Source organism: Pleurodeles waltl, chromosome 4_1, assembly GCF_031143425.1.
Source record: "Pleurodeles waltl isolate 20211129_DDA chromosome 4_1, aPleWal1.hap1.20221129, whole genome shotgun sequence".
In the NCBI taxonomy this organism is placed as follows: domain Eukaryota; kingdom Metazoa; phylum Chordata; class Amphibia; order Caudata; family Salamandridae; genus Pleurodeles; species Pleurodeles waltl.
In genome coordinates, this window is record NC_090442.1 from 372,470,492 (window position 1) to 372,486,094 (window position 15,603).

General features: G+C 46.4%; 1 protein-coding gene across 4 annotated transcripts in view; it reads right to left on the reverse strand.

The window, feature by feature from the left end:
• ABCC9 (ATP binding cassette subfamily C member 9) overlaps nt 1-15,603 on the reverse strand; it is an 843,291-nt gene that overhangs the window by 452,618 nt on the left and 375,070 nt on the right. For all 4 annotated transcript variants that reach the window (XM_069228541.1, XM_069228540.1, XM_069228543.1 and 1 more), the window contains one exon: nt 13,016-13,085. In XM_069228541.1, coding sequence (XP_069084642.1) covers nt 13,016-13,085 — 70 coding nt within the window. The remainder of the gene's footprint in view (nt 1-13,015; nt 13,086-15,603) is intronic.

Here is a 15,603-nt window from a genome sequence, read left to right on the forward strand (position 1 = left end):
AACTGTTGCACGATCGCAATGAGGTAGCCCCACTCTATACAGTCAAACACCTTCTTGGCATCCAGAAAGAGGGCAAGCGCCTTAACCTGAAGGTCCTTGGTGGCCCAGAGAGAGTGCGTGAGGGTATGAAAGTGATTTCATGAGGTGCGACTGGGGACGAAACCCACCTGCCTGTGGTGGATCAGGGTTGGGATCACCTTGTGAAGGCGGGCTGCGAGGATAATGGCGAGTATTTTGATATCCCCGTTGAGTAGTGATATAGGCCTATAGCTTCAACAGAGGAGATCGTCCTGTCCTTGCATGGGAAGGACCTCTACCGCTGCCTTGATGAGATGGAGACAAGGAAACCTGACTGTTCAGGTTCACAGAAGGCGTCATGAAGGGTGTTGACTACATCCCCACCAGTCCATTCATAAAACTCCACGGGGCCTTATAATAGGGGAAGCCGGAAATGGCTTGTGCAATTTTTTTTTTTGGATCTCCTCATCCAATAGGTCTCTGTCTGAGTCATTAAGTCTAGGAAGGTGGATGCTATCATAAAAAACCTCCAAATGGGTAGGGTCTGCTGCCACCTCCAGCACATAAAGTGTCCGGTAGAAGGCGGCAAAGCGAATTCGTTGACTATTTCTTGCAGGTGTGTAAGTAGCAAGCCATCTTTGGATCATATGGCAGGGATAGCAAATGCTGGTTCCTGTTGTCGCAGTTGCGCTGCCAGGAGGGGTCCCGCTTTCTCGCCCTATTAATAGTGGCAGCCCTTGAGCCTCTTGAGTGCGCATGCATCCTTGGTGGTGAACAGTGTATTAAGGGCCATGCAAGCCTTTGGCGGGGCGGTGGGGGTTTGCAGTGTAGAGGCATGTGAGGGTCACAATGTCTACCTTTAAGTATTTCTGTTAGGCTGCCCTCTATTAATATCTAGGGCCACATCTCTCATGAGTTGCCCACATATGGTGGCCTTTGCTGCCACCCATAGGATCGTGTGAGAAGACACAAGCCCTTATGGTCACACAAGTACAAGAAGATGTGAGTGCAGAGTTGTTTTTGGCCCTGAGGGGTGCAATAGTGTGACACACTCAGGTGGCACAGCTTTCGGCTTGGGGAGTTTAAACCTAGGTTCAATGCTAGCAAGACTGGAGAGTGATCAGACAATGCTTCTTCCAGGATTTGTGATTCCTGGACGAGAGCCACTGTCCAGTGGGAAAGCAATAAGTAGTCCAGTCGATATTGGGTGCCTTGCACTGTGGATAAGAAAGTGTATTCCTTATCTGCTGCGTGTGAAAACCGCCAGTGGTCTACCAGGCTATGATCAGAGGTCATGTCATTTAGGAGGGCCCTGTCGGCATTGTTTCCAGTATCTAAGGGTCCAGTGCAGTTCAAGCCCACATCCATGCAAGGTTCCAGTCACCCCTGATGGTGAGAGGTGCCAATTTCCGTAAGGAGGTGATTGAGTTGTAAGAAGAATGGATGCTTGGAGCCTGTGGGACCATAGACTGAGCAGACACACAGCATCAGGTCCCCAAGTTTCAGTTTTACAAAAACATAGCATCTGTCTGGAGTTGAGGACATTTATGGGTAGAGACTTTCAAATGAGAATCACCCCTCTGAATTTCCTGCTGCTGACCAACAGCCTGGATGTTGCAGCTGAACCAATATCCACCTGCAAAACCATGAGAACAAAACTGACCAGTGGCCAAGTTTGGTGGCACTGCAGCCTCCAGTGGTGAAACCATGTAATAGTCCCAGATACTGGTCACTTCACATCAGACTCTCAGAAGTACGTTCCATTCTGGACTGAAAAAGGACCAGGAGGAAGCCCCAGACTTCAGAAACCACTAGGACCTCCTACCAGAGTACCCCTGCTGACCTGCAAGTGACCCTCAAAGCGACTTATCTCCTGCTTCCATGGTCAACTTTGCATACAGCTCCAGGCTGACTGATTTGCTGTGGGCCCGACTGCCCTGTGCCCTGCACCAAAGATCCAACTGTGCTCTAAGGGTCCCCCACCCCTTGCGACCGCGCCACTGCAAGGTGACCCACCACACTCTCCTTGCACCAGCTCCAAGAACTTACTACAGCTGCTCCCACCGAAACCATGAGCCACTCAAACTTCTCAAGCTGGTCCACACGGCCCACCAATGACCTCGACCTATCTGCAAAAGGAGACATTGGTAAACACATTGCTTAGTTTTGTATGTATTTTTAAATTATTTCTCTATTGATTCCTATGGTGCATATTTACACACAGAACTGAGACATTTTCTATACTTTAAGAATTCATAACTTAAAAAGTACTCACCCAATTGAGATGATCTTGGTCTTAAAAATTTTATGAAAATCTGAATTATTTTTGTAAATTGGTCTTGAATTATTTTTTGAATGTGTGTATTTATTTATTGATACTGTGTGTACAACAAATGATTTGCAATTCTCCAAGATTAGCCTAAATGCTCGACCAAGCTACCATAAAAATTAGAGCATTAGGTGGTCTATTTTTTACCTCTGCAAACCAAAGCGTGGTTGCCTGGACCCTCTACACAGCATGCCTGCTTTTGCACACTACATAGTGGGCTAGCCTCCTACAAGGGGAGGGATCTGGTGTGGGGGATCCTCTGGTGTAATACGGGAAAAACTGCTCAGTGTTCTGGTAGGGAGTGTAAACCAATTCTATGCCAGGGGTGGGCCCCAGGGAACACCTAGTTCCATTAACTGTGGGTCTAACCGTGTAGCACTAGCATGCCAGAGGGGCCACAGCAAGGATTCGGGAGGTGGACACACTCGCTGAGATATTAGGATATGATCAGAATCAGTCCTTTGGGGGGTTGTGGTTCCATGTCAGGCCAGGGTTTATCCTATATTGTGGCCCAATGGTAACCAGTGGTAGTGTTTTGTGGAACGTGGTGAGGTGGAGCCGTCTGTCAGTGTGCCATGGAAGGTCAGTATTGGACAGTCACCCCGTCTCGATCCTGCTAGGAGAGGGTGGTGAGATCAGGACAGGTGGAAGATTGAAGCAAGGTCTGGTGAGAAAAGGTAGGTCATAGGTCACAGGGTGAGGGGGAGGGGAGCCTGGGGGCAGTAGTGCCAAGGGCGTTCACCAAGTTGCAGGTGCAGTAAATGTGGCGGAAACAGCCCCAATGGTGTAAGTATCAACAATTCTCACAGAGCAGTACATAAGCATGTATACTTGCAACAAAGGGTGACAGTGCAGCCAAACGTATAATGCAACATTGGGAACATTAGCAACATTGGTAATGGATCATAGAAATACATTGTGGCCATTAAGCAACAAGCAATAACATCTGACAACAAAGGCAGTCTCAGAGACAGATAGTCAGGTGCAAGTGGTATACTCATCCGTTTGCCGACATGGAGCCAGGGGTCGTGTCTAGTTCAGCACAGTTTAGTGCACGGCAGGTAACGAGGGGGCTGGCATGACAGCACCAGAAGTGAGATCTCAGTCTTCATACTGGGAAGAATTCATCGGTGAACATGATTGGTCACTACCCTGGTCCTGGGTGATAGCTGTCACTGACTGGAGAGCCAGATCTCTGTCATCCTGAGAGCAGGGCAGTCACTCCATTCCTCTGCTCCTATGATGGCACCGTTCAGAGTGCCAGCAGCCTCCGGGCCTGGTGGTGGAGGGGGACATAGGGCGGGAGACTAGCCAGCAGTTCAGGGTAGCATGGTTCATGGTGTGGTCAGTGAGATCTTCCAAGAAGTGGCATAGGGTGTACAGGTCAAGGAAGTCCCTGGATCTGCCATCCTTCATGATCCACATACGGGCAGGCTCAAACATGCCAAATTTGAAGTCCAATTGCTGAAGTTAGGGCCAGAGGGCCAAGAACGCTTTCTTCTTATAGTTGGTCTCCTGCAAGAAGTCTGTGGCTATACGGATCTTGTGCCCCTCTAAATCGTATGAACTTTGGGCCCAGCCGCAGTGAGGTGCTGTTGTGCTTGTTCATGATGGAGCCTATCAGAGGGCGAGGTCACCCCAAAGTTTCTTGTCTCGGTGGGCCCATTCCAGGTGCATGTTGGATCTCCTGTGGGGGAGAATGTAAGACCTGTGAGTAGTGTGCTCTTGAGGAAATTCTTAATGTCTGCCCTCTCTGCACATTCGGGGAAAACGAATAAGCAAACATTGTCTCACTGACTCTTGTCTTATAGGTCCATGAGTTTGTTCCTCAGGAGGATGATTCCTGATCCCTATCCAGTATGATGTTGGGGCAGTCTTCTATGGCCCCCAATCGCTGCCCCACCCACTCCACTCTGTCCTGGAAGCCTGCGATCACTGAGCGGATGGATTTGGTTTCAGCCACCAGCTCTGTGATTTTGGAGTTCATGCCTTCCAGTCGTCGGCCTACCGCCGTACCCTCCTACAGTATGCACTCCATGGTAGACTCCTGCTGAAGGCAGCTCCAAGGTGGAAGTCAGAGAAGGGGGAACTTAGGGCAGATGGGGAGAGCTCCCATGTGGGACCCCACAGCATCCCAGATGTGTGCCCAGGACATCTCACATGCTGAGGTTCTGACAGAGACAGTTTTCTTCGGGTGGAGGAGAGTCCCTCCAATGGATGAAGGAGAGTCTAGACAGGAAAGTTCCAATTTTGCCCCAAACCCACAAAGGTGCTGGCGGGGAGGGTCAGACTACTAGTGGCGGTTGTTCCTCCCCTCAGGGAAGGGCAGCAAGGAGATCAGCTGGGTAAGGGATGCACGACTGATGGTGGCATGGCAGGGGCACCAACGTGTAAAGGGGGTACCAGCGAGGGAGGATCCAATGAGGGATTTAATCCTGGGGGAGGGGGCCACGGTGGAGACCTGCAGTTTATAGTCTGGTGGCATAGGGAAAGCGAGGCCATCTAGGAGGGTGGCGTTGAGGAAGACGGGCCTCCAGTGTTGGCTGTGGATGTGCAGGTGGTGGAGGTTCTCCTTTTCACCACGCAGTTTACACAGTTTGGGCGATCAGAGAGTGAGAGAGAGGGTCTGAGCACGGACCTGTTCTGTAGCACAGAAGCTGATGGAGGTGTAGAGTTGCATGCAGGTTGGGGGGCTTTAGAAGCCAGGACGCTCACTTGGCTGGACTGTCTTGAGGCTGTAGACTGGGTGGATCATTGAGTGCTGTGATGGTTACTGCTTCAGGCTCCCCTGTCCGTGGTTCCCAAAACTTCCTCAAAAGGGGCCCAGTAGATTGCCAGCAGGCCTGGAGGGCCACATTGGCCTCACATGTCTTCTCTCTACCCCCCCCCCCCCTCCTCACCGTGCTGCCATGACATAAAGTGAGTGGGGGACAGTGGTGCTGGTCACAGTGGGTCAGACTTTGGGGCAGGCGGGCAAACACAGGATGTCTTCGGTCTGTATAATTAGGGTAAGAAAAGATGTGAAGAATCCCAGTGCCCTACAGCAGATGTTGCACCCGGATGGGCATAAATTGAGGGAAGAGCCACTGGGGTGAAGAGGCGTCACTACCTGGAAGGCGCTCAGTGCGGGGACCTGTGCCTCATTCAGGCATGATGCAGACTGGCAGGTCCATTACTGTGGGCTGCAGTTTCGGGCCTGGCCCACTGTCTCCCGCAGTTGTTCCTGCAGACGGACATTTAGCAGGGCGCTGTGCTCAGGGCTGTGATCCTGCCTCCCACCCACCCCCACTCCGATACACTGGGGAGGGGGCGGGAGAGGCAGAGAGCTCTGATGACCCCACAGCCGGAATCACTCTATTGGCCTCTGCTGCGCCAGCGGGCACGCAGAGCTTTTCGATTAAGCAGCCATCTTTCTTTGTGGCCAGACCACACCCCCCCTGCAGCCCTAACTTTTAGCAAAGCTGAGACCTTCATCGGCTTACTGGCTCAGTGTGGCACACAGCAAAAACTCTCCTAGAAAATGTAATTTATTAAAAATAATTTCTTTATTTTTCACACATATACACTGCCAGGGATGGCAAAGCATGAAAACGTCAAGGTTGACAAAAGTGGACATCACACAACCTTTGAATCTCGATGACGTCATTGGGTGGACCCCTTGCTCTTCGACAGTCTGCTAATTGCTGTTGATTGTCTAGGGCAGGGACACCCATTAAACACGTCATCGAGTAAATAGACCCCAGTTGCATAGAAATTACATGCAGAATTGTGACTAGTTCGCTGAAGTCATCATCCGCGCAGGGAGTAACGGTCTGGCTTAAAAAAAATGCCTACTTTGATTCCGTGTAACGTTGTTTTCAATAGCTGATTTAAGCTACTAACTGAAAGTTGGTGACAGAAATTACACATTTTGCATTGTCGTAAAGGAAATAATAATGTCAGAGTAGTTATTCCTTCAGAACAATGTACATGAAACATAGGTATTCCACTGACGTGTCCAACCGCAAGCAATTGCATTAACAGAAGCGTTGCACCCTCACTTCTGCGCAGTTAAAACAGTCATCTCTACGACTACACCACTCCCCTTATTGAAACAGCGAGGCATGTGGATGACGTGCTTGATAAAACACAGTCGCGCATATTTGCTTGAGAGCATTTTACAAACTAACATATCCTGGCCGTGTCTGGCTCATGGTGTCATCAATCTTTAGAAGTACAGCAAGGTACAGTCCCAAGAAACGTCATTTTCCCGGACCACTCTTCATTTTTGTGTTAGGCCAATAATATGGGAACATCTTCTGGAAACACCGAGCCGCTAGCCACAGAATGCCAGGGAACCTTCTGGTCCTTGTCTTCAGTACACTTAAAAGCTTCACATTCTTTGAGAAATGACACAGCTCAAGTGTGTACCATGTTCCCATTACTTTGCCCTAAACAGATTGTCAGTTTCATCAATGTATCAAATCTTATCCTACTGTGTTCTGTCTGTGAGGCTCCTGTTGTGTTTGTGTTTTATGTATGAAACCGCTGTTCACATTGAATATCACGTTACGGGTTGGCCTTTCATAGAGATAGCTGCAACCTGCAGCTTAAAATATTGACTGTCCCTATGTGTCTTATCAAATAACACCCTCATTCTGTCTTCCAGACAATGTAGGGCACAATGCATTGTTTTACAGTGTTCATTTTACGCCTGGGCTGGTCAAGAAACTCTATATACAATACCAATCCGTGTTCATTGTACAGATATTAAAATGCATTACAATTTAAAAAAACAAAAGTCCCCTTAACAAACATCTAAAACACTCAATTCCTAAGCATATACAAAGTTTTAAGACCATTATTGCAACTGAAAACAGAACACTCATATCAGTCAGTGCAATTAACAATGAAAAACATGAAAATGGTGACTACAAAAGCTGCTTGCTAATGAGATATATTCAGGAAAGCTGACATGCAGTGCTATAGGGACAACTACATGTCAATAGCAGCACAGAAGAAGCCTAAACCTAACGTAACAGCCCAGCTACTGTGACCGCAGCGTGAAAGATATTGCACTAGTGATTGCTAAAAGCTGCAGTATAATTTCCTAAAGTACTAGCGTGCTTAGTGCCACAATGGCTGTGTTAAAAAAAGAAGCACATTGGCTTAAAAAAAATAATCAAAGCTGTGTATGGCGCAGGAGCCAGTTGTAGTTACATTGTCCTAAGACAACCATGGAGCAAGAGCAAAGAATACCCTCACAGACAGCCAGTCACTGCTCGCAGTGCTCCTAATCATACAGTCAAACGAAACAAGGGTAGGCGGGAACACAGCTAAGGTTCACGATTTGTGCAACTAAAAGCTAACTTCTAGGCCCCCGGGAATCACCGACATAGCCACCTATGAGCCCTAGTTGCAGGTAAACCCGTTTATGGCAGTAATAAGACATTTTGTCAGCAAGACATTCAGCATTGTGTTATTGGGGTCTAAAGACGCAATTCTAACTTTTCCACACATGCTTGACACCTAGTTTATTCCACTCTCCCCGCTGTCTGAATCTGTGTTCCTTCAGTAATGCTGGGCAAAGGCCTACCATATGTGCAAAGGATTCTTCCTATCCGCTGCAGCCCCTGCAAGTCAATCCAGCCACTATCTGTCGCCAGCTAGGTGAATTTTTCAAAAAATGCCAGTCTCTAATTCTAAGGGCCATACATCTTTCCGTTAAATAAATACTGTAAGTGCACGCATGATACCTGGCTGGGGAGGCTGACTGAGAGGTGTTAAGAACTGCCAAGGTGTGCTTACGCGAGGAGGCCCCATCTGAGTTAAAAGACCATCACTGGACACTTTATTTAATGACTATTTTGAACGTTAGTTGGTTCGGGTTAATAGCCCAAAGATCTTTCACATTAAATAACAGCTGGCAGTCTTCGAGGTACAAACAGTGTGACTGCTTTATGCCACTGGAACTCATTTCCATTCATAACAATGACTCCAAACTGCCTGTTTTCGCCCCCGTAGCTTGCGACACAGCTTGCAATAAGCACCAGCACTGGCTATCAACTGGTCCAGGAGGACAAATTCAAGTCTAATCTGGGCAAGAGATAAACGTTTTGACAGCTGGAAAACCCTCTTAAAGATCTTGGTGACTAAATTATTCAACATACAACTATCTCTGCTTATCTGAATTTTCCAACAGGTCAGCTCTCATGACTTTCAGCAGCGTAGACCCCAAAAGACTTGACCCCCGAAGGATATTTAAATAATTTCGAAAGGGTCACCTGCAGAGCCAGGGCTTTAGCTTCCAACTCTTTTTGCTGCTTCACAAGGCTGCCTCTGGCGTCAATATGCACCCCTAAGTACTTGTAGGATTGTTCTGAGTTGATTTTATTGCTGTTGTAGTGCCAGTCGCTTAGCAGATGCTATTTTTTGCCAAAGGAGACCACCTTTGATTTTGACAAGTTCACCTATAAGTGATTGGAACCTGTATAGGACAATAGCTGGTTGAGCAGCCACTGAAGGCCTACCCTTGTGTGTCTAAACATTGGCAGATCGTCAGCATACAGCAGGTGCCTAATCCATGAACCACAGATCTTAGGGGGGTGACAGTTAGTAGCAGCAAGTAGCGTTGACAAATCCACAATAAAAAAAAATTGAAAAGCAGGGGAGCTAGCATGCATCCCTGCTTCACACCATGAGATGTGGAGATTTTCCTCAAGAGGGAGACACTGTCTCCCATTTTAATGCGGACCCAAGAATCCATATGCAACTCGATTATTGCCTCCAGGAGCATGGAGGGTATTCCCCATTTTTGTAATTTGGCCCACAGAATCCCTGTTGGGGCCAAATCAAACACTGCCTTGAAATCCACAAAGCAGCAGTGCAGCAGAGAGCATGATGTTATTTCCTTGTCCATCAGAATATATACCACCGTTAAGTTAGTTAATGTACAGTATTCAGCAGTGTACCCAGTTTGGTGCAATGGAAATAGCCCCTTCAGCTCAACCCAAGACTGCAGATCCTCTAAAAGTAAACTGGCGTAGTATTTGGCCTCATCAAGTAGCGCTATTACCCTGTGATAGTTCGGGTCCGACCTTGAGCCTCCTTTATGCAGCGGATGAATTATGGCACTGCGTCATGATTCTCGAGCACCTCATGCAATAGCCAAAGAAATTTGTAAGCCAATCCGCCCAAAAGGTTTTGTCCTGTTTAAACAGCACCTGAAGCAAACCATTGGGGCCTGGTGCCCCATTTCTTTTTGCTTTGGATGTGATATGCCATAGATTATGCAAGAAGGGCGGTGTAGTTCCAGACTGAGAATACAAATAATCTGAGACTGGGACAAAGAGTTGATTGAAGCTGCAATTGAACTCTGCACACCTTATGCAGAAAATTGTCCTCTAACTCACTTACAAAGAAATGATTAGCCAGGTACGATGCCCACTCCACTTCTATAATGTTTGCACAGTCCAGCCCCCTCGGCCCATTCACTTGTTTATTAATTAGAGTCCAAATATTTCTTGAATTGGAGACTGCAGAAATAAGCTTTGCCCAAAAATTATCTGAGGGTTTACACTTTTCCTCATAAATAGCCTGCCTGTTGGCCTTCTGTGCTTGCTTGAATGTAATCAGTAAGTCGTTTGACTTTGGGTTCTTTCAAGGTGCCCTGGTGGCTTTACTACAGGCTCTCTTTCAATCTTTTATCACACTTGAAGTGATAATTTGTTTGGACGGAGCAGGTTGACTGGTTGGCTGCTGAAAACGTGTCCACAATTGGGCAACAAGACGAGCCCATGTCGTTACCGGCTTCGGCAGAATCTAGATATTTCATACATTCAGCCATTATTGCATCACAAGTGGAAGTGCTCCATTTTATATGCTTTAAAGTCTCGGTGCATGATTCTCCGCCCACAGCCCTCGCTGCAGAATGATGTTTTAGGTTGGACCTTATGACCATGGTCTGGGGTCGGTGATCACTCTCTGCCCATGGGGATATTAAAAAAAAAATCAATCAAAGGGAACATTTCAACATTACAAATGGTATAATCCAGAAAAGAGCAGCTTCGCCCATGTGATCTCAAACAGTTTGGGGGGTTATCCTGCAGGGGACGGTCATTAAATACTTTACAACCCATGCTAATTAGCTGTAAGACCATGTACTCACCCAGCTAACTACGAGGACGGCCTCTTGGCTTAGATTGTTCGGGAAGAAGCATATGATTACAAATATCGGGCCCCTCAAGGACCTCTGCAGAGTCTTGAAAACGATTTGTGTTGAAGTCCCCTGTTATTGATAAATCAGCCTGGGGGTGGTGACTGGCTAAATCACTCATGATTTGTATCAAACGGTTCACTTTCCCCCTTTTTCCTTTGCAGCTGGATTGGTGTAGACATTTAATAAAAAAAAGGGCTTGCCTTGGTCTCCAATTACTGATCTTAATGCCTTGCAGCCAGTTCTCCACCAATGTGATGGGGTGATTTGCCCTTCTAGATTGACCGCGATATATATAGATAGCCCAATTCATGGTCTCCCATTTTAAATTCTTCAATGGCAGGTTTCTGGATTTCTATGTAACCTGGCATCGCATTGCTTGCGATATTGTGTTTTCTGAGTTATGCCATTGATATTTCAGGAGAATAGTAATAATGGTTTGTGCATGGGCCGCAGAGGTGCCCCGGGGTTGGTTCAATCGGGGTGCCGGTGAATTAAGGCTATAGGCAGTCAGTCCTAACTTGTCCCCATGGAGTCACTAGCTTCGCCCTTTCGTGTGATGTTGTTTGTAATTGCACTGCCCCGAGAGCTTTTCAAAACTGAATATGGTTTCTTCCCATAATACTTTTTATTGAGATTATTCTCAGACGCTTTGGGTACACTGAAATTCAGAGAGAGCCATGCAGTAGTCTTTCAAGCCTCTGTGCATAATTGTGCTTCTCAGAGGGTGCACGCTCTTGTCTATTATTACAGTAGCTCGGTCTGAGATCTGGTCTCTAGGCCCTCATGGCAGTCAGAGGTTTCTGCGCTGCAGTTGTCTGGAAGGCACTAAGGGCCAAATGTACAAACACATTTTCCCATAGACACAAAATGGGTAAAACCCTTTGCTACATCTGGCCCTAAATTAGAAAACTAACCCTAATTACATGTACCGCTCCCAGAATAGCGAGATTGAGTCCAAGGTTTACCAACGAAATCGACATAGAGTTAGGCATTCAGAAATCAGTAAACCGAATAACAGGAAATAATAACTGTGAGTTCAGTCTGTGATTCACTATAGAAAGTACTTTAATACACATGAGAAAAATACTTTACAAAGAAAATGAGGGTGCATGCATTCAACCGAATGCCCTACTGCCTTCCCAGCCAGAGCACCAATCATAGGTGCTTTTAAGCTTCATTTCAAAGAGTAGTTCACGGCTGCAGAGATTTAGTCTCAGTTACTCATGCTAGAATGTTAACAAGATTTCGAAGCACTGACTAGGAAACCTTTCTTAACCCAAAGAACAGCCCATGGAACTCTCATGCAGCAAATCATAATGCATGCAAATTACACATCGACTTTAACAGGGGTAGCCTCTAGGCTACTCCCAGTGGCATAGCTACGGCATTCAAAGTCAGTGCATCAGAATATCTACTTAAGGTAATGAGTTCCGGAGCCTATAACTAAAAAGCAAGTGGTCATGGTCAGGAACGTCTTATGTCGGGGGCGTACTTCCAAAGAAACAAGCAATAACTAACTGAATAGCAAGGACAAAGCTGGAGACAATATGCCTCCTGGAACAGTGCTTAATTTGAGTTAATAGTTGCCGGGGGAGGCCACCAGCACTCATTTGTGGGGACCAGAACTTACTTTTCTGTCGTTTACTGAGAGGAGTGATTTTCCACCCAACCACAGGCCCACCATAGTTATCACTGGCTACTTCTGACTTGCCTCGTGGGGCGAATCAGAGAAACAAAAAAGTCATTACATCTGAAGTGCTTGGTTTTCGGACCACAACAACAATTTCATCCCAGGAGAAAAGTGGCTGGGCTGCTACAAAATGCTGATTTTCCGTCTCAGAGCTATTGATGCCAAAGCTGAAGGCTTAAGTGGAGGCTCAATGATGACATATTGGATTTTGAAAAGATCCAATAGGTGGCAGCATATTGCCCTTTGCCTCTGGAGGATATTAAGAACCAGAAAAATAACGAAGCCCCAATGCAAGCTGTCACTGTTTTAACGACATGCAAGCAAATTCCAGTTAGGCCCCAATTACAAGTTGCAGGGAACTAGCAGGGTGGAAACTCCACTATGTAGGCGAGATAACCGGCCAGATTTTCAAGGTGGTAAAATGAGGTCCAGTGTTCCCGCATCCATACAATTTGCAACACCAGACCATTGATAATCTGGAAAGCAGAATTCTGCTTTGTACAATTTATAACCGAGGTCTAAGTGCCGCATTTCAGGGGTGCCCTTGATTAGCACATCTTTATCACCTAGGCGTTGGTGCAACCAAGTTTGCAGATATGTTCAGCACGTGGCCCAGTGCTGGCACAGCAGGAGTGTCGTTTGAGAGTCGATATGCGTTTCCTTCTGTGGATGGGTGGGCGAAGCTGATTCTCCTGGTTTGCAAACTTTCCATTATCGACTTAATATTTAACTCACCTTTAATTCTGACATTGTTATAACTGGCTCGAATTCAGAATCTTACCTGATCAATAATGTTTGTGTCTGCAGAGAAACGGTTTAGTATTAACCCCAGTGGTGTAGTGTCAAAGAACCTGCGAAACAAAAGAAAAGCAAGACCACATTAAGTGCTCTGGAAATGAAAGACAACTGCCAAACTAGAAGGCTGGACTTGTCATAATTGATGAGGCTGGATATGTAAACAGCAGAAAATTTTCATTTTTGAATCTGTGGCACTTACTGTGGCAAAACTGAATTCTCAAATTTGTTTTAAAGAAGGCAGATCCCGGTCAATTATTGAGTAATTTCTACCTCAGAAGAGACATTACATTTATTATTCCTTTTACCATAGTAAAATCAGAGCTGCTTTCACCAATCTGTCTTGAGGGGTGGGAACAGGAGGCATTTTACTCATGAGAAAGCTGTAGCTTGAAGTTATTCCCAGTTGGTGATGGAAGTGAAATGCATATTATCAAAGATCGATACAATAGAATTATGCCATCTTTCAGTGGCGTAACACAAAATGATGTGCCCGCCCTGCAGAATGTGATAAGGGCCCCTTTTAGTCTTCAATATCTCACAGATTTTCGTTGGCGTTGGGCTGGATGTCCCCTCACTCCGAACGGTCGAGGGAGCACCTGTGGTGTTTCCTCCCCACTCCCCCACCACGCGCTGCAGGAGCCTGCGTCAAGCCCCTGCCGTGGCAAAAGCTCAGGGCACTGGTGGAAACATCAATATGTACATGGATTCCGAACTGTGGTAATTTATGACAGAGTTGCCCGGGAACGAAATGGAAACCTCCACCTTCTGGATTTTCCTCCAGGAACTATATTTTGAGGGGGGAAGCCACCAGGTATATCGGGTGTTGCTGCAGTCATAATTGAAAAGAAAGTGGGAGCTGAACCTCAACCTTTTAGACATTTTTCTCCTTTAAATTGCACATTTACCTCTTATCAATGCAGGTCGTGTGGTGGTCTGTGTTGGTTACCAAAGATATTGTCTCAGTATTATATTAGTTCAGCTATTGTCTATCAAAATTAATAAATAGACAAACATATTTATGCCTTTTCCTGAACCAGGTTTTGTAACCTTCAGTATTCTGACAGAGCATTTTACATGTTGGATAGGACAATTGTTAGATTTGTGTGACTTCAGAAACAAGCTCAATGAACATAGTCTGCAAAATAAATAACCTCCTCCCAGTCACACAGTACACACCAATACACTCTTGCCTGCTTATGTGTAATGATCCAATGTTACCAGAGGCAAAATGTTCACTAGAAAACTAACAAATCTTAGCCATATTTCGGAATCATGAGGATTCTCCTCTGGGTGCCCTGAGAACTATCCCTAAGAGCACAGAATGGTTTGTACGGTGGAGTTCACACATTCAAACTTCCCAAAACGAAGGCAAGCAATATTTTAATGCATTAGGTAAGGGGGCCTTGGTTCTATGTGCAGATTGAGGACCTCATTGACTCGTATTCAAAACAAAGCCTTTATTTTTGTCAGAATCCTTAAATCCATTGTTTTTAGGTCAGGCTAGGGACAGTAATGTTTATTGAGGTAAAAACGCTGCCTTTTCCATATGGCCAACCCAGATTTCTTCCCTTTTTTGTGTCCCGTGTTGTTTGCTGGTATTATGACTCTGAAAACTGTGGCTATTTGTGCAATACAGTGCATTCCTGTCCTTTCCCTCTGCGCTGGTGCCATTTTGGCAGCCTAGCCTTAACACAGGCAAGGGAGTCTGCATTGTAGGAAGGATTGTTTTTGTGCAGGAAGGGGCACCTTGTTGCACAGAAACAATCCATAAATGTGTTATCCTTTTTCTATGTGTGCTGCTGAATGAAAGAGGAAAAAACAAGGAGCAATGAAGCTATATCTCTTAATTTTGCCTGCCCTAGGGTGGCTTAGGGTTTTGGTGCATCCCCAGGTTTACAGGCTCTCTTAAGTCTGGGGATGTGTCCACATCCATGGGTGTTGCGCGGGATAACCCATGCCTTACTCCATATCTATGAGGCCATTCAAAGCCATGAAAAGTGGCTTTCGCGGCCTAAAGATACAGTTGAGAGATTTGCGCCACCGCTGCATCACAAAATGTGACACGACATTGGCGCAATCCTCTCATAACTATGTCCCTCGGTGCGCTGTGTAGGCCCACGAGACTGGCTTCTTAGGCCCATTGGTACAGGGCAGTACAGAAAATCACCTTGCTGCACTGCCCTGCACCAAAAGGAAAGGGCAGGAATGCACCGTATCTGTAGCATATGGCGCATTAGTGTCCTTTCCCCCTGCACTGGCACACATTGGGCTGCCTAGAACCAATCCAGGCACTCGTGCACCATGGTACAAGGGTGTCTCTGTTGCATGAAGGCTTTTCCCTCTTTCTGTGTATGCTGAAGAATGCAGTACACCTAAAAGAGGAAAAAATTAGGAGAAATAAAGGTACTTTTCCTCATTACACCTCCACCGGGGAGGCGTAAGGTTTCAAGGCATTCCCAGGTTTACAAGTCCTTGTAAGTCTGGAAAGAAGTCAAAATCCATGGGTGTTGAGTGGGAACACCCACTGCAATGCCCATGGATCCCCTCCCTTGTGCAACGTAAGGCGGAACG